Source organism: Netta rufina (genome assembly GCF_964035555.1).
Source record: "Netta rufina genome assembly, chromosome: 26".
In the NCBI taxonomy this organism is placed as follows: domain Eukaryota; kingdom Metazoa; phylum Chordata; class Aves; order Anseriformes; family Anatidae; genus Netta; species Netta rufina.
The window spans coordinates 1,465,834-1,489,210 of record NC_140150.1 but is presented as its reverse complement, the minus strand read 5'-3'; the positions used below and the strand labels follow the sequence as shown (position 1 = coordinate 1,489,210).

At 52.9% G+C, this 23,377-nt stretch overlaps 2 protein-coding genes across 2 annotated transcripts; both read right to left on the bottom strand.

The window, feature by feature from the left end:
• Window positions 1–1,150: 1,150 nt before the first annotated feature.
• Window positions 1,151–9,423, bottom strand: HSD11B1 (hydroxysteroid 11-beta dehydrogenase 1; the record flags this gene model as incomplete). Its single annotated transcript, XM_084301930.1, has 13 exons — window positions 1,151–1,425; window positions 1,808–1,951; window positions 2,233–2,418; window positions 2,537–2,648; window positions 2,885–3,015; window positions 3,509–3,600; window positions 4,690–4,742; window positions 5,263–5,459; window positions 6,054–6,197; window positions 6,991–7,176; window positions 7,901–8,012; window positions 8,585–8,715; window positions 9,336–9,423. The coding sequence occupies 13 exons, from the start codon at window positions 9,421–9,423 to the stop codon at window positions 1,151–1,153; spliced, it is 1,851 nt and encodes a 616-aa protein (XP_084158056.1).
• Window positions 9,424–15,235: 5,812 nt separating this feature from the next.
• Window positions 15,236–16,261, bottom strand: G0S2 (G0/G1 switch 2). The gene is made up of 2 exons (XM_084301733.1): window positions 16,131–16,261; window positions 15,236–15,872 (listed from the first exon to the last, which is right to left on the bottom strand). The coding sequence occupies exon 2, from the start codon at window positions 15,827–15,829 to the stop codon at window positions 15,527–15,529; it is 303 nt and encodes a 100-aa protein (XP_084157859.1). The 5' UTR covers window positions 15,830–15,872; window positions 16,131–16,261; the 3' UTR covers window positions 15,236–15,526.
• Window positions 16,262–23,377: the final 7,116 nt, after the last annotated feature.

The window sequence follows — 23,377 nt, the reverse complement described above, 5'->3', positions numbered from 1 at the left end:
ATCGCTCTCTGACACTTGGAGGCTGAGCGCTGGTCCCAGGAGCTGCCTGTGGCACCGGCTGACCGAATCTCTCCAGGCTGCTTTGGGGTAAAGAAATCCAGACTTAGCCAAGTGCAGTAATGCTATTATTTGAAGGCCTCTTGCAGATTGGAAGGAGAAGAAAAAAAAAAAAAAGTATATTTCAGCAGCCAAGGGGAGGTCACAAATGGCAGAAATTCATTAAGGTCTTTAGAGAAGTGAAAGCTGTGTTAATGCAAATCATGCAGCAAGGTTGGTTTAACCAGCTGCATGCTGATAAGGGCTCTGCGCATACTCAAGTGGAGAAGGAACAAAATTCAAACTAGAGATGCTATAAAGGAATGTAAGGTTTATTTTTCCCACAGACCATCCTAGAGAGGATACAGGAAAAAAATATTCCATTTCAAAGACCCTCTCCTGTGGCTTTCTCTGGGTATTTTGCATGGGTTGGCCTAAATCCCTGTTCAGGAGCCTGGTCCCCTTTGCCCTCAACCCATGCAGTTCTGATTTATAATCCTCTTCCCCAAGTCTAAATAACTCTTGCTTTTTTTTTTTTTTTTTTTTTTTTTTTTTTTTCCAAAAAATATCTAATTTTAAGTAGGTCACTGAAGATTTTCATGTTTCAGTTGAGCCACTCTGAATCCCATCATCTTTCCCTCAAAAGCAGGAGGCTGTGTTCTGCGGGCCCAGTTGCCTTTCATGTTAATTACCTTTTACTTAATCCCCCCTTTGAGAGGGATGCAATGAAATGCAGAGAACACGTGCAGCGAAGCACACGGCCTGAGCATGCTTCCCGAACCCCTCTCTGTTTCCAGCCTTGTGGATTTCTGGATTTTTTGGCTTTTGTGGAGCCAGGGGAAGAGAATGGCTGGTGAGGGGGAGCCCTGCTGCACACTCCTCTTGATCAGCAGAGGCCGGCTCCAAGCGTCCTAACTAAAAGAGATGTTTTTGTGCCATGTCGTTGTTTTCTGGTGTCCCGTCTTGTGTGGGCAGCTCCGGAGGGGCCCCGTGTTCCCAGCTGTGCTGTCTTCACAAAGCATCCCCACGTGCCGTTTTGGGGTGGGTTTTTCTGCAGACACCGCTGTGCGTGGGGCGCGTCGGTGTGGGGCCACCCTGGGCACTTGGAGCTGCGCTAACGCCCCGACCCTGGGGAGCCGGCCGGGGGCACCCTGGTGCCGTGGGGTGGCGGCGCTCTCTGGACATTTTCCGCGATGACATTGCTCCTGATGAGGTTGTCGAGAAAACCGGGGGCCAGGCCACGCAGGAGCAGCATCCCTTTCACGATGCCGGGCGGGTAGTGCAGCTCGTGCTGGCGCAGGGCCCTGCTGCGGATGATCTCCAGCGCGCACTCCTCCTTGGGCGACGGGGTCGCCTTGATGGCATGCGAGACCGCCCGCATGGCGCTGTCTGGGGGGGCAGAGCAAAGAGCTGGGTCACAGCGGGGCTGCTGCGGGCACCGGGGTGCCTGTAGCTTCCCCTAACAAACCCCTAAATGCCGGGGATTGGGTCTGCTAGGGTATGGAATAGCTGCAAAGCGATAGCAGTATCCTTCCCGTTCCTTTCCCTTTCCTGATGATAAATCCCCACCTCCCGTGAGTTTACTGCAAAGGTAGCAGAGACAAAGGTTGTTTTTTTTTTTTTTTTTTTTTTTTTTTTTTTAGTGCTGAGACTCCATTTCCCAAATTGCACAGGGCAGAGGGCTGGTGAAGCCCCGCACTGGTGGTGCTGGGCTCGGCTCTGCCTGGCCGTGCCCTCCCCAAGCCACGAGCCCCGGTGGCATCGAGCTTACCGGTGTCAATGTAGCCCAGGATGCAGAGCGTGATGGAAACATTGACGTTGTCTATGATGAACTCATGTCTCAAGGAGCTGAAAAATCCATCCAAGGCGAACTTTGTTGCAGAATAGGGAGCAACAAATGGGCTACCGGCTTTACCTGGGGCAAAGGCACAAGATCAGTGTTCACGTGTGCTGGGCAGGTACAAAGTGTCACGGCTCTCCCCTCCTCTTGCCCTTCAAGTAGCTACGATTCTGTGATACAGGATCTCTGAGGGCAGGGGCTGTAAAAGCCCAGAGCACTTGTATCGTGCATCCAGGATGTCAGCCAGCTGCTGACGCTGGGCTCCTGCTGGGGTGGCTCAGCCTCACGGCCCTTGTCCCCGCAGCAGGCAGAGGGAAGGGACGTGGCACGGAGAGCCTGGCCCCTCGTGTGCCCACCTGCCACAGACGAAACGACGATGATGTTGCCCTCGCTCTCCTTCAGCATGGGTAGGGCAGTCACGGTCATCGCCACGTAGCTGAGGAAGTTGGTCTCCAGGAGCTTTCGTATGTGGTCCACATCCCCATCAAAGTATTTGAAGTAAGAGTGGCCGATGTGATTCAGGATGAGCATATCGAGGCCTCCTGGAAGCAGAGCACCTTTGCTAGTGGTAGCCAGCATCTCAGAACAAAGCTGCTTTCTGGTGGCCGGGACGGCCCCGAAATGCGGTGTGGGAGAGGAGGAGCAGCACCCACCACTCACCCCAGGTGTTCTCAGCCTCCTTCACCACCTCCTCGGCAAACACCGTGTCCTCCATGGAGCCGCTCACGAAGCGGGCAGACGCGGCGCCCAGCTCCAGGCACCGCTCCACGACCTGTGGTGAGAGCGAGAGCAGTGCTGGCGAGGGAATTGGGGTGGGCAGGCAGTGCCTCTGCCTGTCCCACAGCATCCCCCTGCCTTCGGGGGAGAGACATTGCTTGAGGGAAGTTTCTGCAGTGACTTAATGCCCCCCCTGAGCTAGATATTTAATGTTTGTAAGCAGGAATATGACCACTGAAGTTCGATTCTGTGGCACAGTGGAAGCACCCGCCGCGTGCTGCCTGCGCTCACCTTCTGCAGCTTGGCCTCCGTCCGAGCCGTGATCAGGATATGGGCCCCCATGCGTGCCAGGTGGTACGCCATCTGCTCCCCGATGCCGCTGCTGGCTCCCGTCACGATCACCCGCTTCCCCCGGAGCATCTCTGGAGAGGACGCAGAGCTCAGAGCCGTGCACGGCCCGCACTGCCCAGGCCCCTGCAGGCGGCTCCTCCGTGCGGCCGCTGGTGCGGACCCTGCCTGGGCTGCAGCTGGGTTTGAACAGGCTCGAGCTGTGTCCAGCCCGGTCAGGAACTACTTTTGGAAATGCCAAGAGCTGACAATCATTCACGGCAAGGATTAAATGTTTAAAATTGATAACTGCATGTTTCCTAAACTAATTAATGTGCTGAGATCTAAGAATGCAAGCCTGGCAGACCCATGCACAATCCCGTGAGCTTCTCCCGCATGGTACAGGGGGCTCCGACCACCTGCAGCACCCATGTGCTGCCCCCACAGCCCGCACCCCCACACCTGGGCTCTTCCAGCTGCGCTTTGGAAAGCCCTTGAACAGCTCGGGCCGGGCTGCTCAGCTCCACGCTGCCACGCAGGCAGCAGCCTCGTCGGCTGGGGTTGCAGCGTGCCCGTTCAATCACTTACCCTCGTTGAAATTCTCGGGTGCTGAATAAAAATACATGGCCAGCCCCAGCCCCATCAAGGGGATGATGACCTTCAGGAGCAGACCCATCCCTCTGGCAGCACCGGGTGGGAGCAGGACGGAGTGCACAGCTCCCAGCACAGGCCGGCGGCCGTGTCAGCGCGGTGCGAATTGGGCTGCTTACACAAAGCTGCTGGTGCCTATTGGACTTCACTTTTGTGCTTCCTGTAATTCAGCAAACATTAACCCAATAGAGAGCATTGCTTTGGACTTTAGGCTGTCCCTTTGCACCCTTCTCCTGCTGGGAATTTCAGGAGTGTTTTCTGGGGGTGCTGAAGACCAGCCCTGGAGAGCTTCCAGCTCAGTGGAGCAGTGGGTGCCTTGTTTGGTGACTGCCTTTGGGGCTGGGACACTTGTGTCCCCCCAGCCCAGACCTCCTGGGACAGTCAGCTTTCTCTCTCTGCTGCTTTGTGTCTGAAACTGCGTCTGAGCTTCCCTTCCTTCCTCTCTGGGTGCCATAAGGATTTATCGATCGGTGGTGATCATTGTGGTGCGGGTTCACACAAATACCTAGAGAGAGCAGGGCTGGCAAAGCTGGTGCTGGTGTTCCTAGATCCTTATCAGCGCTCCAGGTTTATGCTGTGTAATATTCTTATCGGTGTAATGCTGATAGTTTGCTGGGTGGTGGCTCTTAGACCTAAAAAACTGCACTCAGTCTTGAGGAATCCAGTGAGGCAGATTGTGAAAGGCAGTAAAAGAGCCAAGCGGGTGAATAATAAAGATCTTCAGCTTTCACAAGCGTTGTGTGTCACACTGCTCAGCATCTGCCTGGGCATATGGCGAACTGATTTGCAAACAATTTTCTCAGAGAAAGTAGCAAAGGGCAAAACCTGCTCTGCGTGCACTGATTTGAGCAGTAGGTGTCGGGGTAAAGAGAACAGAGATGCCGGTTCCCAGTTCCCGTTAGAAGGAAAGGAGCAAAATGATGCTGGGGAAGGGCCCGAGGGAGGTTTCTCCTTTCTTCATCTGGAACCAGGTGACGGCTGGAAGGCAGGCACTGGTTTTTGGTTGGGGATGTCATGGATGTTGCTCAGGTGGCCGCAGCCAGGTTAGGTGTGAAAGCTCCGGGGTAAGGGAAGCTGTGCCGGGCTGGCTGCAGGCTCGTGCCTGGCACCGTGCTCACGGCAGCTCTGTGTGTCTGGAAGGCATTTTGCTGTACAACGTTTGTGTCAGGAACTGTACCCCAAAGAATAAACCCGGTGAACAGATTTGCATGTAATTTGGTCGTTAAGCTAAACAAAAAATAGGCTAGAGACTGTTATTCCTGAAATGAAACAATGAAGGATTACTGCAAAGGGTCAATTTTCTGAGAACGGCGAGTCAATGGAATTATGCCTATTTACAACAGCATTTAGTAACGGAGAAAGAGGGGATAAAAAACAAACACAGAACACACCACGGTAAAGCTATTAAGTTTTATTTAATAATTAGTTTGTTACTACTTTTCCCAAGTCTAGGGGAAGGGAACGGGTCTAACCGGGTGGGATGCTGCAGGCGCGGGCACTTCCCCGCTGCCACATCCCGTACCACAGCGCGGGGTTGTCCCAGCCGGGCCCTCTGGGGCGATGCGATTACCTGACAGATAACTGAAGAACCTTTTAAAGCCCAGGCTCAGATCTCTGACCGGGGATGAGTGAAGCACCAGCAAGCAGGCGCGGGGCTGTGCAGGCGCTCAGGCAGCTGGCGGGCGCTCCACCCGGTAGTGCTGCCGGACCAGGTAGTCCAGCAGCTCCGCGGCCCAGTCCCGCAGCAGGAGGGGGATTTTGGTCAAGGCGTATTTGTAGTACACCTCCCGCTGGCGCAGGGCACCCCCCTTGATGATTTCCAGGGCGCACTCCTCTTTGGGGGCCGGGGACATCTGGAGCACGTCGGCGGCAGCGCGCACGGCGCTCTCTAGCCGGGGAACAAGGGGAGCTTCGGTCAGGCTCGGGCTGCCCTCTGCTCATCCTCTCCCCAAAGTTTGCCTTGTGAGGAGCAAACCGAGGGGCTGAGGAAGGCCATCGCATTTAATTAACGTGAATGGAGGTAGCGGAACTTGGGAAGGATTTACTAAAACTGGGCATATCAGTATGCACTTGAAAACAGAGGCAACTTCATGAGACAACATTCCTCCCTGTGGTCCAACACACGCAGAGATTTTCAAGCCGTTCTCAGCATGTGCTCACATGGCTGTAGCTGGTTGTTGCATCACTAGATGAGACTAAGGGGAGGTACGTGGCTGGCACATCCATTTAAATTTGAATTTTAGGCTGTGCCAGCCTCTGTGCAGTGGCTGATTTTATATAGTGCGGGGAATTAAATTAGTTTTGAGAGTGTTTTTTTTGGTGGCAGAGAGGTAGGAGCCTGCAGGGACCAGAGGTTATTTTGCATGCACTTGGGCTATGGCAGGGCCAGAGGAAAAGCAGCACCAGATGTGCAGGGAGGGTAAGGAGCTGAAAATGCGACACTCAGTTCCTGCTCAGCCAGGCCAAGCAGTGCGGATCTTACCAGTATCAATGAAGCTGAGGATGCAGAGCGTGATGGAAACGTTTACATTCTGGATGCTGAATTCCTGCCTCAAGGAGCTGAAAAATCCATCCAGGGCAAACTTAGTTGCAGAGTAGGGGACGGTAAAGGGAAACCCAACTTTACCTAGACACAGAGAGAAGTTCCATTAAAGCACGGAAAGCTGGGCCACGTAAGCCTCTGTTTTGCACTTCATCAGACAAAGTATTTTACCCAAAGGGAGTTTGCTGTTAGGGAAACATCATCCTGGCACCAACAGCAGGACTACAAAGCATTCCCCTCAGGGTTCAGCTCTTTTATGGCTGTAAGTCCAACAGCCCGTCTCACGTCTCCGCTCAGGCTATGAGCAGCAGGCAGCAGCTACGAAACCCTCAGAGGGGAGAGACGGAGCAAAGTTTAATCTCTTGTCTCTGGATACTGAGCTAAGCTGATCACCAGAAGACCAACCAACAGGCCAGCTGTGAGTGGGGACAGCTGTTATTAATTTAGTCCCCTGACTTAGAAGTTTATTAGGTCAGTCAATAACTGACTCTACAAATATTTGCAGAGAAGAATATTTGGTAGGTCAAGCACTTGACCTATAGTCAGAGGACCAATGCAGCATGAAATGATTACATTTCCACTTTTCTTCACAAAACTGGAGCTATACAAGCTCAGCTGTGCTAATAAGCTCAGCACCAGGGTATGGGGTTTAATTACAGGGCCAGTCCAAAAGCAAGCTGGGGGCAATCAGATTGCATCAGAGAACAAATTCCACTGAGAAAATGTGAAAAAGACCTGCTGTTTTTGGTTACTTTGAGTGTGTTAAGCAGTCCTGGCTCCTTTGAGATACCTGGTATCTCTGTGTGCTTCCTTCTCACGAAAACGAGCCCGCAGTGTTTTATGGCAGTCCCGTGTCCCCCACCCTGCTCCCACTCACCTGCCATGGATGAGACCACTACGATACTGCCCCCGCTCTGCTTCAGCATGGGCAGGGCAGAGACCGTCATGGCCACGTAGCTGAGGAAGTTGATGTCCAGGAGCTTCTGGATGTGCCTGACATCCCCATCGAAGTAACTGAAGTACGACTTGCCGACGTGATTCAGAATCAGCATGTCAAGGCCCCCTGAAAGCAGAGGAGCAGGCATTAGTGTGTGGTGGGAGAGGGCTGCCGTGGGCAGGACGGAGCCTTTCCTGGCAGCAGAATCAATGCAGGCAAAAAACCTGGGGGTCAGAGTCTTTTAGGGTCAGTTTTTTGGGTCAGAGCTGTAGCTTGCCATCTCCAGAGCTGGGATGGTCTGGGTGGTGGCTGCCAGCAGAAATGTGCTGGGCTTATCTGACTTGTCCTAAGCAAGAGAGCTGGTGTGACTTTTTTCCCCTGGTTGAAACACGAATAATATGGCACAAGAGAGTCTGCTCTTGAGTTGTCAGTGGACTCCTGTTGGGAGAGGGAGTGCTCTGCACCAAGCTGAAACATTGCATTTCCGCAGTGATGACCCATGACCAGAGTAGCAAGGCTGCTGCGGGCCTGACTGGTGGTTTTAGCCCACAATAGCCTGCAGTGATGAAATCCAGGATTGTGAGACTGGGACAGGATGTTACGAGGGCACCGAGATGAAATTGAGAGCGCAGTTCAGCCTGCGCTGGAGCGGTGCAGGCTGGGCAGAGGGGCAGCGCTGGGCTGCAGGGGGCAGAATTAGGGCAAACCTCTCCCCACCCCCATTTCTCCTGCGTTTTTCTTCGCAGGTACCAATTTTTTCTCAGTGGGCACGCGACAAAAAGCAGCGTGCTGGAGAGCTCCAGCATCTCTAACCTGCCGCTGGCTGGCGGGGAGCAGGCTGCGGACGTACCCAGTTCGGCCTCGGCCTCCTCCACCACCCGCTTGGCAAAGGCCATGTCCTCCATGCTGCCGCTGACGAGCCGCGCCGAGCCGGCCCCCAGCTCCCGGCACCGCTCCACCACCTGCGACGGCAACACAGAGCGTCAGAGACCACCCGCACCGGGGTCCGGGCGCTGCCTTGCTCCCCGAAACGTGCCCCTTCCCCAAAGCTGCAGTGCAGGGCTTCTGGGGTGGGGGGGTGTTCGGAGCCTCTGAGCTTCAAAGGGAGCCTGAGAAATGATTCCTTTGGGGAACGCGTGACCCAAGGCGGTTCTTTATCGGCACGGTCTGTGCTGGAGCCGCGTGTGTGCAGGGCGAGCAGGAGCTGATATTTCACTGCAGTGGAATGAGGGCGTGTGTGCCGATGGAGCCTGTGCATACGGGGAGATGTGTACATAACCGAGCAAGTTCAAATAGTGCAGTACGTGCCGTGCAGAGTGCGTGCCTGCAGGAAAGTGATTTCTGAGCATGCAGGAGCCCCAGAGACCGTAAGTTTGCATACCCGTGAACAGACCCGTGCACATCTGGTGTTTGTGCCGGGGCAGTTGCATGCACATGTATTTATGTGTGTACCTGTGATGTGAGATTGGCCTGCCTACGTTTGTGTGTGCACTGCCATGAGCATGCAGGTGTGAGTGCTCAGCTTGCCATTTACTTTCTGCAGCTTGGCCTCTGTCCGTGCGGTGACCAGGACGTGGGCTCCCATCCGCGCCAGGTGGTACGCCATCTGCTCCCCGATTCCAGTGCTTGCTCCAGTGACAATCACACGCTTCCCCTTCAGCATCTCTGGGGACCAAGGCACACGGGTTTAATTTATCCAAACCCTATTTAAAAAGCAAATAACATCCCCTCATGCCCTCAAGCAGCAGTTGATTGCAAGCTGAGCGAGCTTGCCTGCAAACGCGGAGCCTCGTGCTCCGTCTCGCACCGAGCCATCTCCTCCCTCTCCTGGAAGAGCTGCACCGAGGAGCAGCTGCGGCTCCAACTGACCACAGCAACACGGGGATGGTTCTTGGCTCTTTCAGAAGCTTTTTCATGGATCAGAAAACAACTTATAAACAAACACAGCTATTTTGCAATAAAAAACACCCACTATGTACATGCTTCAAAACTTAAAATCCAACATTTAAAAGCCATGTTTATGAAATTTTTACAGACTTGAACATGAACTGTTCAAAGTCCTCTCTGTTTCAGAAGCCCCTGCCTCACCTGCTCCCTCAGTAACTCTTTCTGCATGTTACTTGCTCAATTTGAGTTTGAATCTCTGCTAAAACAATGCCCCTTTATCAGCCCTGCCACAAAGGCTTGGACCTGGCTTGGTCCAAGCTCTGTACAGTTTCCATGCAAAGCACTTGGATGTGCCTTTTAATATTTTACTTAAGGACAGATTTACTTTTAATACTTACCCGGTTTGAAATTATCCCTCGCAGAATAAAAGCAGAAGGCCAAAACCAGTCCCAAAAAAGGAATGAGAATCTTTTGTAACCAACCCATCCCTGGAAATTGAGCATGAAAGAGAAAGGAGGAATAAAACCTCTGCAGAGCTGCTCCCAAAGGAAGCAGCAGTGGCAATCCTTCAAAACCTGTTGAGAAGGAATTACAACTTCCAAAGCACTGGAAAATCACAGTGGGGTTGTTAAGCGAGGCAAAACCTTTGATCTGCTCCCCACTGGAGCTGGGGAGCCTCGGCCTAACCGGCGGTGCTGCTCCGAGCTCTGCCCGGCTCTTTTCATATTTCCTGTCCCTACGATAAAATGCAGAATTTCGCACAACACCCTGGAAGAGGTGTGTCTTTGCCGAACAGCATCAAGTTTCACTCGCAGAACATCAGAGGCAGCCCAGTGCAGGTGGCTGAAGCTCCTCTTTTATTCCCACTGGTGCCGGACTGGGCGGGTCTGACCATGGGGGGGGGCAGCCACCGGGACCCCCTGCCCGGGGCATCCCTGCCCTGTGACCCCGCAGGGCGTCCCCGTACCCACCAGCTCAGAAAAGGCTTTGCTTTGCTGAGACGGGGTTTGCTGCTGAGCTCCCTCCCGCCTGGAGTATTGCAGGAGCTTCGCAGCTTCCTCCTTACTTGTGAGTGAATATAGTCCAAGGAAAAAACACGTAGCGTCCGCTGTCGTGCTGTGTCCGGGCAGCAGCAGGTTTGATGTCAGCAATCTTGCGTAATAGGATTAAATCATGCTCTAGCGTGGGTCTGGCGCTGGGATCTGCCTCGTGGAGTGCTGGTACCTGCGGTGCTAGGTGGGGATGGAGACCAAGCCTGCTGTGCTCCATCCCGTGCTGCCCCGGCCCGGGGAAGCTGTGATAACCATGCCCAGAGCCTCATTGGCAGTGCCAGAGCTGCAGTAGGGTCTGATCCACGCAGGCACACTGTATGCAAGTGGTTTTTATTCCTCACAGACTCCTACACCATAAGGAACCAGAAAGAATTACTAAAAGATATATTTTTTTAATCTATTGGAGCTTTAAAATAAAGATGGTTTAAATTAATAACATACTTAGCAGGGCAGAGGGGCTCTCAGGTATTAATCCTGCTATAATACGTCTCTAAAGACTTATTTATGCCTTTCTACTTCAGTCTCTTCTTACCCCCTGGTAAGAAGCACTTATCCCGCCTGTGGTCAGATAACAGCAGTACGGTAACTCTGCCTTTTCCCGAGTCCTGCAGCTTTGAACTTGAGCCATGATCATGGGGCAGCCATTTCATTCCTTGGCTTGAAAACAACGAGCCAGTTAGCCCTTCCTCGGCCGAGCCCTGTGTTGTGGGCAAGGAGAGAGGCTCTTTTAAGACGATCTTTTTTATTTCTGGCATTAGGTTGTTGCATGGGTGGAGGGGTGTGCGTGGATGCTGTTGTGGCTTGGGAGGACTGGGGGGGCCGTGGTGGCCCTGGAGCCCCCAGCCAGGGCCGTGCTTCGCTGCTGCTGCCTGCCTGGATTTCCTCCCCACTGCCTGTCACCCGGCCAGGCGCTGCGGCTCCTCACTCCCACTTGAAGCTTTTTCTGGGTTTGTTTTGCTCTATGCAACTTAAGAACTTGTTTTTAACCTCTTCTTGAGGGTGGGGAGTGCAGAAAGGGAGAGGAGGGCAGGAAGAGGCAACTGCAGAGAAATATTTTCTGATACAAGTGACTGAACTCAACCCACGAGGCTGGTCCTGGCCCCACTGCTGCCAAAGCTTCCAAGTTTTACAGGCAGAGGCCGGCAGTGTGCCCAGTGAGATTGAGCACTGGTGGGGGGGGAAGCAGCCTCCCGCTTCTAATAATAATTAATAATTCACCAGAATTATCCTGGACACTTTCTCCCTGCTGCAGGTTGCTTCGGCATCGCTCACCTGTTTGCAGCCGTGTTTTCCACAGTGCAGTGCTTAGCGCTGTGCTAACTGCTCTGCACACGGGAGGTTCTCCACGTAGTGCTGCCTGGAGCTCACTTGGAGGAAATGAAGGCACGAAGAAGCTTGTTCTGACAAAAACTGGCGGAGCAGCAAAGGGCAGCTGCTGGAGGGTCCCTGCCACGCACGGCAGCGAGGCGCAGCAGGGAAGGAGAGTTTCGGGGGCAGGGCTGGGGGTTAGGCAGGCTCGTGCATGCAGCTCAGGAACTCAAAAACACTTGGCAGAGATTGGAATACCACATTATTTTTTTTTCTCTTTTGAGTGATATTTGACTGGTTTTAACCCATTATCAAATCTTTGTTAATTGCAGATAATTTTCCTTCTCTTCCCCCCTTGCTTCCCTTTATCGTGTAGACGTTAAAACATTATTTCTCACACCTGGCTCTCCCAGTACGTTATCATGAGTGCAGGTCTACTGCCTTTCCTTACAACAGGGATATCGCCGTTACAGAGGGTTACCCTCGGTTATGCTCACACTGGGGCTGTGCGCAGGGTGACGTGATGCTGTCGTGCTGCAGCAGGTCGGTGTGTGTCTTGGCACGGTGCAGGCAGCCTCGTGGAGCCTCCTGGGCACGGCGTGCGGGCAGTGCCCCCGTCCTGCAACTGCTGTCGCTGCCGCGGCACCGCTCCTGAGAAATGTGCTCTTGGCTCCCGAGGGAGGCGTGCGATGATTGTAGGACAGAGCTGGGTTTGACAGGGTATTTGCACTCACTACCAGTTTAGGGAAAATACTGTGATGTTTAAGCCATTCCTAAGCACTACATTTATTTTTTCCTGTGTGACCAAATCAGGAATTGCTGCCTTGATATGTTATTGTTGGTACCGTGGCTGTGGCTGCGTCGGGTCTTGGCCACTCTCCATGTTCCCAATGCCCTTGGTGTTGGGTGGGAGAGGCTGATATGCTTATCTGGGCCCCTAAATTTAGCCTGGCAGCTTTTGAAACATCCATTGCCTACGAATAGCAAGCTAGGACTCTGAAGGCATTCAGCTCGTGTCCTTGAAGCGATTGGCTTGGGTGGGAGGGCCTCCGCGTTTTTGGTGCTTGAGTTATTGAAGGCCTGGGCAATGACTCAAAGCTGACACCAGATCTCTGAAGATGTGCTGCAGGGAGGACAGAGACAAATATGTATCAGTTCTTATGCCAGCTGCAATTTTCCTTAGGATTTAGCGCACCAGGAAATCTACATATTTACAGGTTGGAGTAAACTGCATTCAGACAATTCCTAAAAGAAACAGAAAAACAGAAATCAACCTCAGGTGTCTTCAGCAACATGCTGCACACCTTAGGCAACGTGTGGCTCTCCTCAAGAGCTTATCCCTCAGTACTTTGGTTTAACTCGGTCTTAAATGCTCCACATGTTTCTACGCTGTGGCTCACCTCAGAAGTCCTCACTAGCACTGACTGCACGGCTTACATATCCCACCTGGTTGCTCCCTGGTTTATCCCAGCTTTTATGATTGCAGTTTCCCTCTGCAATTCATAGCTGAGCTTTTGGAGCAGCTCTGCCGTGCTTCGCTGCCAGGATGCGTGGATGGATTTTGCCAATTGCACGTGGTTTTGGCAGGTGTTATCAGGAGGGTTTTGTGCCGTTTGTCTGTTGTCAGCATTGGGTTGGGAGGGTTCAGGGGCTTGGGAGATGGAGCTGGGCAGCAGGCTGGTTTAGAGAGGTTTGCTGTGGTTTAAAGACCAGGAAGTCTGCTGAAGCATTTTAATCAACTCCATTTGGCAAGCCTGCCGTTCATCATAGTTAAAGTGATGTTAAATGGATTACTAATCTCCTGTGTGCATGGAGTTTGTCACTGTGTGGCGTAGACGGGCCTTTTTGTGGTCACTGTGGTAAAATCAGCCATTGCATCTAATCAGCTGCCCTGCCAAGAGGCAGTCCTGTCTGAAATCTGAGGCAAGCTGTTGTGGAAGTGGTAACGCACAGGCTTGACCCTGCAGATTGACCCATCAGGCAACGTGTGCCAGGCAATGGCCTCGGCCCTTGCAGGACGTCAGGAGGCAGGAGATCGCCTTCAGCAAGGCATGGCTTTACCGAGTTGGCTCCAGAACCACCGGCACGGCGCTGTGGTTTAGCAGTCTAATCCCATTAGCTGTCTTAGGAGGAGCTATTTTGATTGTTCCACAAACCTCTTTGCTTTAAGCTCATAAACCCCGTGACTGGATAACGGTGGAGAGGAGGCGAGGGCAGCAGGATGCTGGCACAACGCAGCAGGCCGTGTACATGGCGTGAACACACCACCTGGGACCAGTGGGTGGGCTCACCCTGAGCGTCCTCAATGCCACTGGCCTTGCAAGCTGGGCCCCCGTAACCTCATTTCTTAAATTCTCCCTTTCCTTGAGGGCAGGTTGAGAGACCTGTACCTCATTGGGAAGGGCTGATCAGCGTGTGATTGTCAGAGCTTGCAGCTGAGTGGGACAAAGAAGCGATTCTCATCTCAGTCTGATCCATTTTATTAGCTCTGCTTGCCACAGCAAAGATGTTTCTGCGTTACAGAAATGTGTGAGAACTGAGACCTGGCAGCATTGCCATGCCTGACACAGCCGCAGGCATTTATTCAGGTCCCTGGTTTGTCACGCAGGGCAGGGCCTCAGCTCCGCTGAGCCTGGCTCTGAGCCGGGGCGCTCAGCCTCAGCTCTCTGTTCCTGTTTGCCCTGACATTTCCCTCGGTGTCAATGAGGTGTTGGGTTGTACGGCCTTGCCAGAGACTAAAGTGCTTGGTTAAGGCCTAAATCAAATCATTATCAAAGGACATTTTAAATTACTCTGCTCTTTCTTCCCCTTGAGGGAAAGGTACCTTACACTTGGTTCAAAGCCCAAAAAGAGTTATTGCATGGGCTTAGTGGGATTTCTCCTCCACAAAGAGCTGCTGTTGTTTGTGTTCATTTGTTTTGACTGAAATATTTATCAGCAAAATGATTTCCATGGTTATGTATTATGAAAAATGTATGAAATTAAGGGAACTTCAGCTATGCTCTTAGGTTTTTGGATTCTGACCCTAACTTGTGCAGCTCTAGGAGGAGCTCTATACTTGGCATTGGTGTCAGGCAGCGCTGCTTCATTTTCCATAACCTCGTGCTGTTGGTAACAATTGTTTTGCTTTTTGCTCGGTACTGGTGGGTTTGTCTCCCAGATTCTGGGCAGGGTGTGTGGTGTGTCCCTGTCCCACTGGCTCTGCCTTTGCCATTGAACCAATAAAGAGGGATTTTCTCCCCCACTTCTGACTGCCAGGGATTGTTTCTCTTCCCTCTGTTTTGTAGCATGGTTAGGATCTTTCAGCTGTAGCTGTCTGGAGAGTTGAATTTACATGACATAGTGAGAATCTGTTGTGTTCAGAACTAAGCCCAGGAAAGATTTTAAATAGGTGGAAGTCCTCTAATGATCCTGGCAGTGCTCTGGGTACAGCCCCAAGGCTCAGGTCCCTGTTTCCACCTGCTTCAGGCTGACTGTGCCATTATGTCTGCCAGTGCTGCAGCTTTTCAAGCTATGACATGCCTGTCATAGTGGCAGCTAATATTATTTTCTGCGATCAGGTGTCAGTGGCAGGTTTGTGAAGGAGCCCAGTGAGAGATCTCATGGCAGAGACAGGAATCTGTGCCATCAAACTCAGATAACCCCAGGAAGGTGCAACACCCACCTCTAACTTCAGGAATGTGCCTGTCACACAAGGCCACCTCCTCCCCACCCCTGCTGACCCATTTTTGGAAGGAAGCAGCAGCTGGAGTTGCAAAACCCTGACCCTTCCACCCCAGAGCAGCCACACCAAGGGAGGGAGCTCCATGGAGCGGGTCTGGTCACTGCCCGCTGCTGTTCAGCGAGGGGGGCAAGAGGCTTCTGGAGAGTTGCAAGTGAAACCCGTTTGCAAATCCATGAGAGGAGAGTTTGAAATGAATGCAGCTAGAGAGCATTGGTACCATATAAAATATTTATTGATTTTGCAAAATGTTGTAAAATGCATCTGTAATAAAAATAAGAAACCATGCTGTGCATCTTGCACATTTTTATACCAACAAAAGGTATTTTTTCCTACTGCTGCACAGCAGCAAATTATAACCGTTCGTTTCTTTCAAGTCTTGCACTTGCAGTCTTCCTCGTTCAGCCAAACCTTCGCTCTTCTTGCTGGAACCACCACCAGGTACAACAGGACAGCAGAGTCTCTTGTGCTTGGTTGCTCAGCAGACACTTCTTGGGCTGTGGGGCTCTTAGGAGGCGTGCTGCCTGGTCACCAGGGCCCGCTGCATCACCACCGGCTTCTTGCTCTTTTCCAAGATCAAATCCTCCTGTTTCTGAGGAAGTGTTTGCCCTCGTGTCGGGGCAGGTTTCTTCTCCTCCTCCTCTAGGCTCCCTTCAGAGGTGAAAGGACCGCACACTGCCTCCACCAGACCGATGACCACACCGAAGAAGGCCAGCACGCTGCCCAGCATGTACAGCTTGACCATTTTCCTGTTGGGCTTCTGGCTGAGCAGTTCTTTGGCAAAGGGGATCAGCTCATGCATGGTTTCCATTTTTATTTTATTTTTTTTGCAGCAGGTTTGGAAGATGTCAGTTCTACAGGGGAAGAGCGAGGGAGAGGCATGTTAGTTAAATCCAGCGGCTTTCTCCAGCAGCGTCAGAGCGCTCCCCTCGGCCCCCGCTCCCCGCAGCCACCCCCGGCCACACATACACAGGGAATTTTAATTTCAGCTAGAGGAGAACGCAGCCGGCGGAGGAGCCCCGCGGCTCAGCAGATGCTCGCGGCTGCGGCAAGGGAGGGAGAGGGGGGTTCCCGCAGCGTCCCCCCCGCATTTCCCCGGGCTTCCCCCTTACCAGAGGCGGCTGCTGCGGGGTCGGGGCAGGGGCTGTGAGCGCTGCGGGCTGGCTCGGCTCTGCTGAGCTCTGCTGGTCTGAGCTCTGCTGGTCTGGGCTCTGCTGGTCCGGCCGCTGCTCGGCTCTGCAGCTGCTGCCGGCCGCCCGCTGCCCACGCCTTATATCGCCGCTAGGGCAGGCGGGGCTGAAGCGGGGGGGGGCCGGGCACGCCGCGAGCACGCCGCTAGCACGGGTGCCCCGGTGCCCCGGTGCCCCCCCCCCGGCTGCCCGCAGGACCGGGGCCAGTCCCCGACAGCCCCCCGGGGCCGCTTGGCAGCGGGGTTGGCCCGAGCCCGAGCACCGGGCAGCTGCTGGGAGCCGTGCTGCGGGGGGGTGGGTGCGAGGGGACAGGGAGCGTGTGGGCAGCTCACAAGTGGGGTGCTGGGGTGGGGGGCTCGGGGCTGGGCTTCTCTCAGCCGGTGGGGTGAGCAAAACCTCACGCTGCCCGTTCGCACGGTGAGGGAGGTGAAATATGGTGAAGCACAAGGGAGGTGTTGCGGTGTAAGGGGATTTGTTAAAGGCTTCTTGCACGGCTGGTGGCAAAGGGAAGCGGCAGAAAGCTGCTGGATGCCGCGTGGGACAGCACCTTGGTGCAGTCTGGGGAGCAGAGTAACTGGAAGTGACCCCCGCCGGGAAAGCTCCAGGCTGCCTGTTAGATCACATTGTCACTTCCCCGTGTTTGATGCTGAAACTCCGTAACAGCCCATTGTAATCTTAACTCCCTTATGATTCACGAAAAGGACAGCGTATTTCCTTTTTGGGGAGTAAAGAACTCAGCGCTGTCACACTTCTTCGCTGGCTCGCTGCCCAAGAGCGTTGCATCAATAGCACACAGCGCGTTGCATCATCTGCGCCGCTGCCCCTCTGCTGCCGGCTCCATCAGCGCACGTATGCTGCTCCGGCCAGGAGAGCTGCGTACCCCTCAGCTGCTGCTCACCTTAGCTAAGGCCACGAGGAGCAGCTGGGACCGACAGCTTCTGAATTAGCAGGGTCTGGACAGGCTTCCCACCCGATCAGTATGGCTGAGATGCTGGGGGTTTCTCTGCTGGGGCAGCCTGTGTAAATACATGTGGTGCAAGCTGATGCGCAGGGGTTGGTGGTGTCTGTGGAGAGAGGTAAAGCCCAGAAGGAGCCTTGGTGAACGATGCTGTGAAGGAGACTGCTGGCTCCCCTTGATCTCCTTTGGGGTGGCCAGGCGGCCACGAGCCCTGGTGAGGCTCAGCCCCACAGGGACTAAAGCAGGGCTCATCCTCCAAGCAGCAGGGGAAACTGAGGGGGGCTTTCTGCCTGTCTCCCCACAGCACGTGGAAGGAGGGATGGTGGTGCAGGGAGTGGGGGCTTGACGCCCCTTAGCTGGCTTTTAGCATAGCCAGCCTGGCATCTCCCTGCCCCTGTACCCCAAGTGGGTAGGACACAGCCTGGGAGCCAGCATTGGCTTCGTCTCTCTGGGTGGGAAGAGGCACAGAGAGAAGAAGGAATTTGGGAATTCCTTGAGCTCGTGTCGGTTATCCATGTTTCTTCTTTCCTTTCCTTCAAGGATCTAAACACCTTCCCTTCTGAAAAACTGCTCTAAGAGGCGATATTGCCCAAATTATGCCCTAAAATCACTGGACTGGGCCACCCTTAAATGAACCTAAAGTCTGGCTTGTGTCAGGACAGCAGTGCCAAGCTGCTGTTTGCAGTTGTGTTGTTTTCCTCCCCTTCTCTCCTGGCACACCTGGGTGCACGACTCACTGGCCATGTGAGGATCAGCAGTGGTGGGAGGCAAATGCCTGAGATCCTCACAAAGGAAAGTGTTCATTAAATGTGTTGGCTTTTTTTTTTCTTCCTTGCTGAGCTCTTCCCTGGGCACATGAGAGCGAGTGACTCACCTCCTGCTCCTCACATCCCGCACGTAGTGGGGAGGCTGAAAGTTTCCCCACAGTCACATGGGGTGGGAGAGCTTGTGCTGCAAGCAAGGCTCCAAGGAACCTCTGGCAGGGAAAACTTGGGGGTGTTTTTTTCTTTTTGCAAGTTTTGAATGCACTTAGGAAATTGTATTGCAAGACTGGCTGTAAAAGTTGCTAAAGATTTGTCTATTCCTCCTTTTTTGTTTCTTAAAATAAAGTCCTTATCTTTTCTGCCAACTTGGCAGCAAAGGTTGCGGCCAATTCTTATATTTAAGCCACATTTTTCCCTTCTGCAGTGCCTTGAAAAATGAACGTTGCAGAAAAGATAGCTGGGGGAGACAGCAATTAAACAGGGAAAGTTCAAGGTCACTGTTTCTGCAGCCAGGGCTGGCTGCCACAGCATGAGATGTGGTCTCCCCTTCCAGCCTGGGCAAGCGGGTGAGTGCTGCAAGCTGCTTGGGCCCTGCACAAACACCAGAAAGCGCCGAGCTGTGCAGGGTGTAATCCCAGAAACAAAGGTCAGCGTGAAGTGCTTGAATCAGGACATTTTTGCCCTAAAAATAAAATAAAAAATGTAGCAAGATTTTCTTTGCCTCCTGAACCTTTTACTTGAAAGCCTCTTTTCCAACCAGGGGGCTAGAAAAGGAACTTTGTATTCATAAAATATAGATGGAGATGTCTGCAAGCACAGCATACTAAGAGCTGGAGCTGCAGGGAGCACGCAGTGCTCAGGATAATGTTGAGGGTTACCCAAGCAGCTGATACTCCTCGGTGGCAAACGCCTCCTATGGCAGCACTCTAGTTGTGTTGATTTAACTAAATAATATTTAATTCAGTTTTCTTTTAAACTGGAGTAACAAAGTCTGTGCAGGCTCGTTGTGTGGACATTTAAATTGGATTAAGAATGGATAAAAGGATTAATGATTAACATTAAATTAGACTAATTTTAGCTGTTCCTAATCTTATTTAGGAGAGTCCACACAAGGAGGTTGTCAGGCTTAATTGCAATTTTGATTAAGCTGGGCATTATAGCCGGGAAAATGACAAGAGTTTAACGTCATCTGGAAGAAGAGCTCTGCCTGAATTCACAAAGCGGCATAAGCACCTGAGGTTTAACCTAAATACCAGCAGCAGGGAGGCTGGGGTGCGTGATGGCTCTCCATCAAATTATTTTAACCCTCCTGCTGTTGATTGTGGTGGGTGCGGGGCTGTGTCGAGGGTCCCTGCTGGCCAGCAGGGATGGGAGCATAGAAACCCCCTCCCTGCTCCCCTGCTATGGCCCGAAAAAGCCACCTCCAAATCATCCACCTGCAGCTGCCTGCTCTCCTAACAGGATGTTTTCTCCTTTAGACAATGGGGACATGACAAAAATAAAGATGTTCCCCTGCAATGATAATTGTGTCAAATCTGCCAGTGGAAAGCAGGCAGGCTGCCCAGGCCGCAGAGCAGGAGCGTGGAGGGGCAGCAGGCCTCAGGCTGGGCCCGAGGGCACTGCACCCTGCAACAAGCCCCTGGGGTAACCCAATTTAGACCTAAACTAGGTCAACGATCCTTCAGTTCAAAGTTTTATTTGTTTTCAAAGCAGGTGGAGGGGTTTCAGGAGATGAGCTGGAATTGCGTTAGAAGTTCCTGAATTGCTTTTAGAAGATGACAATTAGCGAAGGAAGTGTTTTAGCTCATCTGCATGTGCCGTAGTGAGGAGGTGGTTTTCTGGCCAGGTTTAATTAAAATGAGAAATGAAAAGATTCTGTGGAGGAAACATCATTTTGTTACTCAAGTCAGCGGAGACAGCTGCCCAAAAGCTGTGACACTGGCAGTGTTTCTTACCCCTGAACAGACTTTCCCCAATTTTCCTCTTCTCGTGTAGCTCCAGTGCTACAGAGTTATCCCCAGTTAGTGTCCTTTTTCCTGTAATGGAGGTTTTATGTTTCAAGAGATTAAGTGTCCTTGCAAGCCGTGCTCTGCCCCTGATTTCCAGTTCCTTTTGTGTTCCTCGTAGCTCAGCAGAGACTTAAAGTGACTGAAGACAGCCATTCAGGGCTGGTCAGTGCTTGCTAACGGGTGTTAGCCTCAACACCCGTTACAGTTGCCCGTTAGCACCTCAACAACTGGATGGAAAGCTGCTGAATTCGGATGGCATCCCTGGAAAAGCTCCTGACAGACTAAGGTACTTGTGTGCTGTAACTCCAACAGACAGCAAACATAGGAGGGAGGAAACAAAACAAAGCTACTCACACACGACTCACATCCTTTTCAGCTCTGGCTGCCCAGGGGCACTCGCTGCCGGGTTCACGGGCACAGCACCTGGGGAGTATTTGCCTGGGGCGCCTCCCTCGTGCCGTGGCTCATCCCACTCATCCCACTCATCCCACTCATCCCACCTCGGCACCCAGCTCAGAGCCCGGTGACCTGAGGGCACGTGGTGCTGAGCCCTGGCTGCCTGTCAAGCTGGGGACCTTAATTTTAAAAGCAGGGGCTTGGTGTGTGCTAGCTGTTACAGTGAGAGCTTGTGACGCTGAGCAATGCGCACGGGCTGCTCTGCTCACCGTCACAGGAAGGTGAGCTTTTAAACTACTGGCTGCGATGTGTTTCTGTTCTAAACATTGTGGCCTCTTTCCACCTGAAATTTAAACCCAACCCAGCAGCATCTCTCTTGGTTGCTGCTGTTGTGGAAGGGACAGGGTCCTCTGTCGTGTGTCTCCTTCAGACCATTGCTGGCACTAGGACCTGCTGATGCCAGCCCATGCCATGGGTATAGGATCGCATCCAGTGGGGCTTTTCTGCCTCTGATGAGCACCTCAGGGGTAGGATACACAAGCTGCAAGGCTGATCACACACACTCACCACAGAGCAGGAGCTGAAATGATCCTGTCCACAGGAATGTCACTGAGCACTGAGCACTGAGCACGAGGCGGCAGCGGCTCCGTGTGGTGCATCTCATCTGGAGGAGATGCTTCCAGCAATGGCTTTTTTTTTTTTTTTCTCCTCTTTTTTGTGTGTGACTTACTGCTTTGCAGTAGGTATTCCGTAACTGAGGCTGTTCCCACTCTTGTTCTTGTTTGAACTTGCAGAGCCTGGAATGCTCACCTTGTTTTGGCAAGCCTCTGGGACAGCCTGGAAGAGCAAAGGCTGGCTGAAGGTGGTTTGGATAGCTCATTTGAGAAGCTTGTGTTTAAGGTAGCATTTTTCCGGCCTACCTTTGTTTGCATGGGTGAATCGCAGCAGCCCGTGCTTTGCAGTAACCTGGGCTGGAGTTTCAACATTTTGGAGCAGCCTGGAGCTCAGCACTGCTGGCTCTTGCACGGTCGGTCTGCGGCGTTGGTGGGCTTCCTAAGAGGTGTCACCATGCGGTGCCTCTGTTCTGCTGCTGCTGAGCCTGATTTACCTGGGGGAGGAAAGTTTGGAGGGAACTGGTGGGAAGATGAAGTGAATGGCTCAGCCACAGCCTGCATGCAGATGGGACAGCTCGGATGGGTCGGAGGGCAGCTGGTCCTCCCCAGCGTCAGCAGTGCAGTTTCTGAAGGAATGAGCATCAAACCAACCTGTTTGGCTTAGTGCTCATGGGTTTGACTTTACACCAGACCAAAGAGGCACCCAGCTGCAGGCGTTCATTCAACCAAGGCTCACAGGATTGCTGTGTCCATCACCCGCAGCCTTGCCCACCGTGCGGTGCGCAGGGAGGTACCTGAGCTGGCTGTGCATTTCCTCTCTCTTTCGCTGAAAATCACTCCAGTGTTTCTTTCCGCTTCCCCTGCTCAGCCGGCCAAGACAGGAGGAGGCATCTTACAGGAGGGGGCATCTTCGCAGCAGGCGCAGGAATGCGGCGTTACCGCATTGCTGAGCGGTGGCTCAGGGCCGGCACGCCCAGCCCTGCTCCCTGCTCACCAAGGCCACGGGCACACCTAGGCAGAGGCGGATGCGGAACCAACGCTTCACATTTTGTAGCCTTAGGGACAGGATTTTTTTCCAGCTTTCTCTGATCTCCTGAGCCTCAGTGCCCGTGCTGCTCGGTGAGGACGGGGAGGTAGGTAGCACCCATGGCACAGGAACAGGCGCGCGGACCCAGAGTCGTCCGGCGCGATCAGCTGAGCCCCCGGCAGCAGGGCAGGATGTGATGTTGGGGTTGAGTCAGTAAAGTAAATAGCAAAGACTCAGTGCGAGGTTTTTTTTTTTTTTCTGAGTATTGGCTTAGACCATAAAAACAGTTTGATAGAATGAGAGTCTGGGGGGGGTCTGCATGGTTTGGGGGATTTGGCAAGGTAAATGCGGAGCTCTCCACCTCTGGCTCCAGCTGCAGCGCAGCGTGTGAGCGGTGCCTGGGAGCACTGGGGGTTCAGCGAGCTGCTGGGCTCTGCTCCCCAGTGCACACATGGAACAGCTGCCAGTTTAAACAGATGTTAGAATAGAAACTGGGGAAAGAAAAAAAAAAAAAAGAGAGAGAGAGAAAAGAAAAAAACGGGGCAAGAAAAAGCCTCTTGTGCTACCTCATACTTGTTGCTGGCATAGTAAAAAAATAAACTTATGAGACTTTTTCAAATAATTCTGATGTAAAGCAGCAGTGACCACTGAGGTGTAAAGCATAAGAGAGGTCTGAGTGAGGTCTGAAGCAGGGAGACCGGCTGCTGACATCAGCTGGGCATGAAGCTATGGGTCTGGCTTTTCCATGGGCTCCCAAGGTGATATTGAAACCATCCTGGTTTGATAAATACAGAGTGCCTGTGGAAATCCTGGCAGTTTTCCAGGTACCCAAATGAAAATTGTTTCTTAGAAAATTTGACTTTTTTGACTTTTTTCATAGCTGGTTAGTTTATGGTATTACATTCTGTAGATAACGTAAGCTGAGCTTGAGAATTGGTCTGTGCCTTGAGGAACTCTGCTGCTGGAGGCAGGAGAGGGTCTGTGAGCCCTGTACAGCCCCGTCTCTGTGCTCAAGGTCGGCTGCAGGCTGAAGCCTGCTATGTGAATACACGATGCAGTTGTAACTCACACAGACATCCCCGATCGGGCTTTACATTGCCGGACTCAGGCACTGATAGCGGCTCTGCCCTGTCGCTGCGGGGCTGAGCCCACTACACAAACCCACAAAACCTGCCCAAGAGGGTGGGCGCCTCGCAGCCCTGGCACTGGTGTGAGCGGGTTTTGGGCAGCTTGGTGGTGTCCTGGCAGTGCCCACCCGAGCCCCAGGCACACCTCAGGCATGTCCTGTGGCTACAGGGATGTGTCCTGAGGTGCTCGCTGCTGGATACCTGTGCAGCCGCTTGTTCACGCTGCCGTCATCCCCGTCCCAAGTGACAGCTGTCTGCGGCGGTGCGCCCTGTC

Coding starts and splice junctions, on each gene's coding strand:
- G0S2 (XM_084301733.1), bottom strand. CDS start 15,829: ATGGAAACCATGCATGAGCTGATCCCCTTTGCCAAAGAACTGCTCAGC.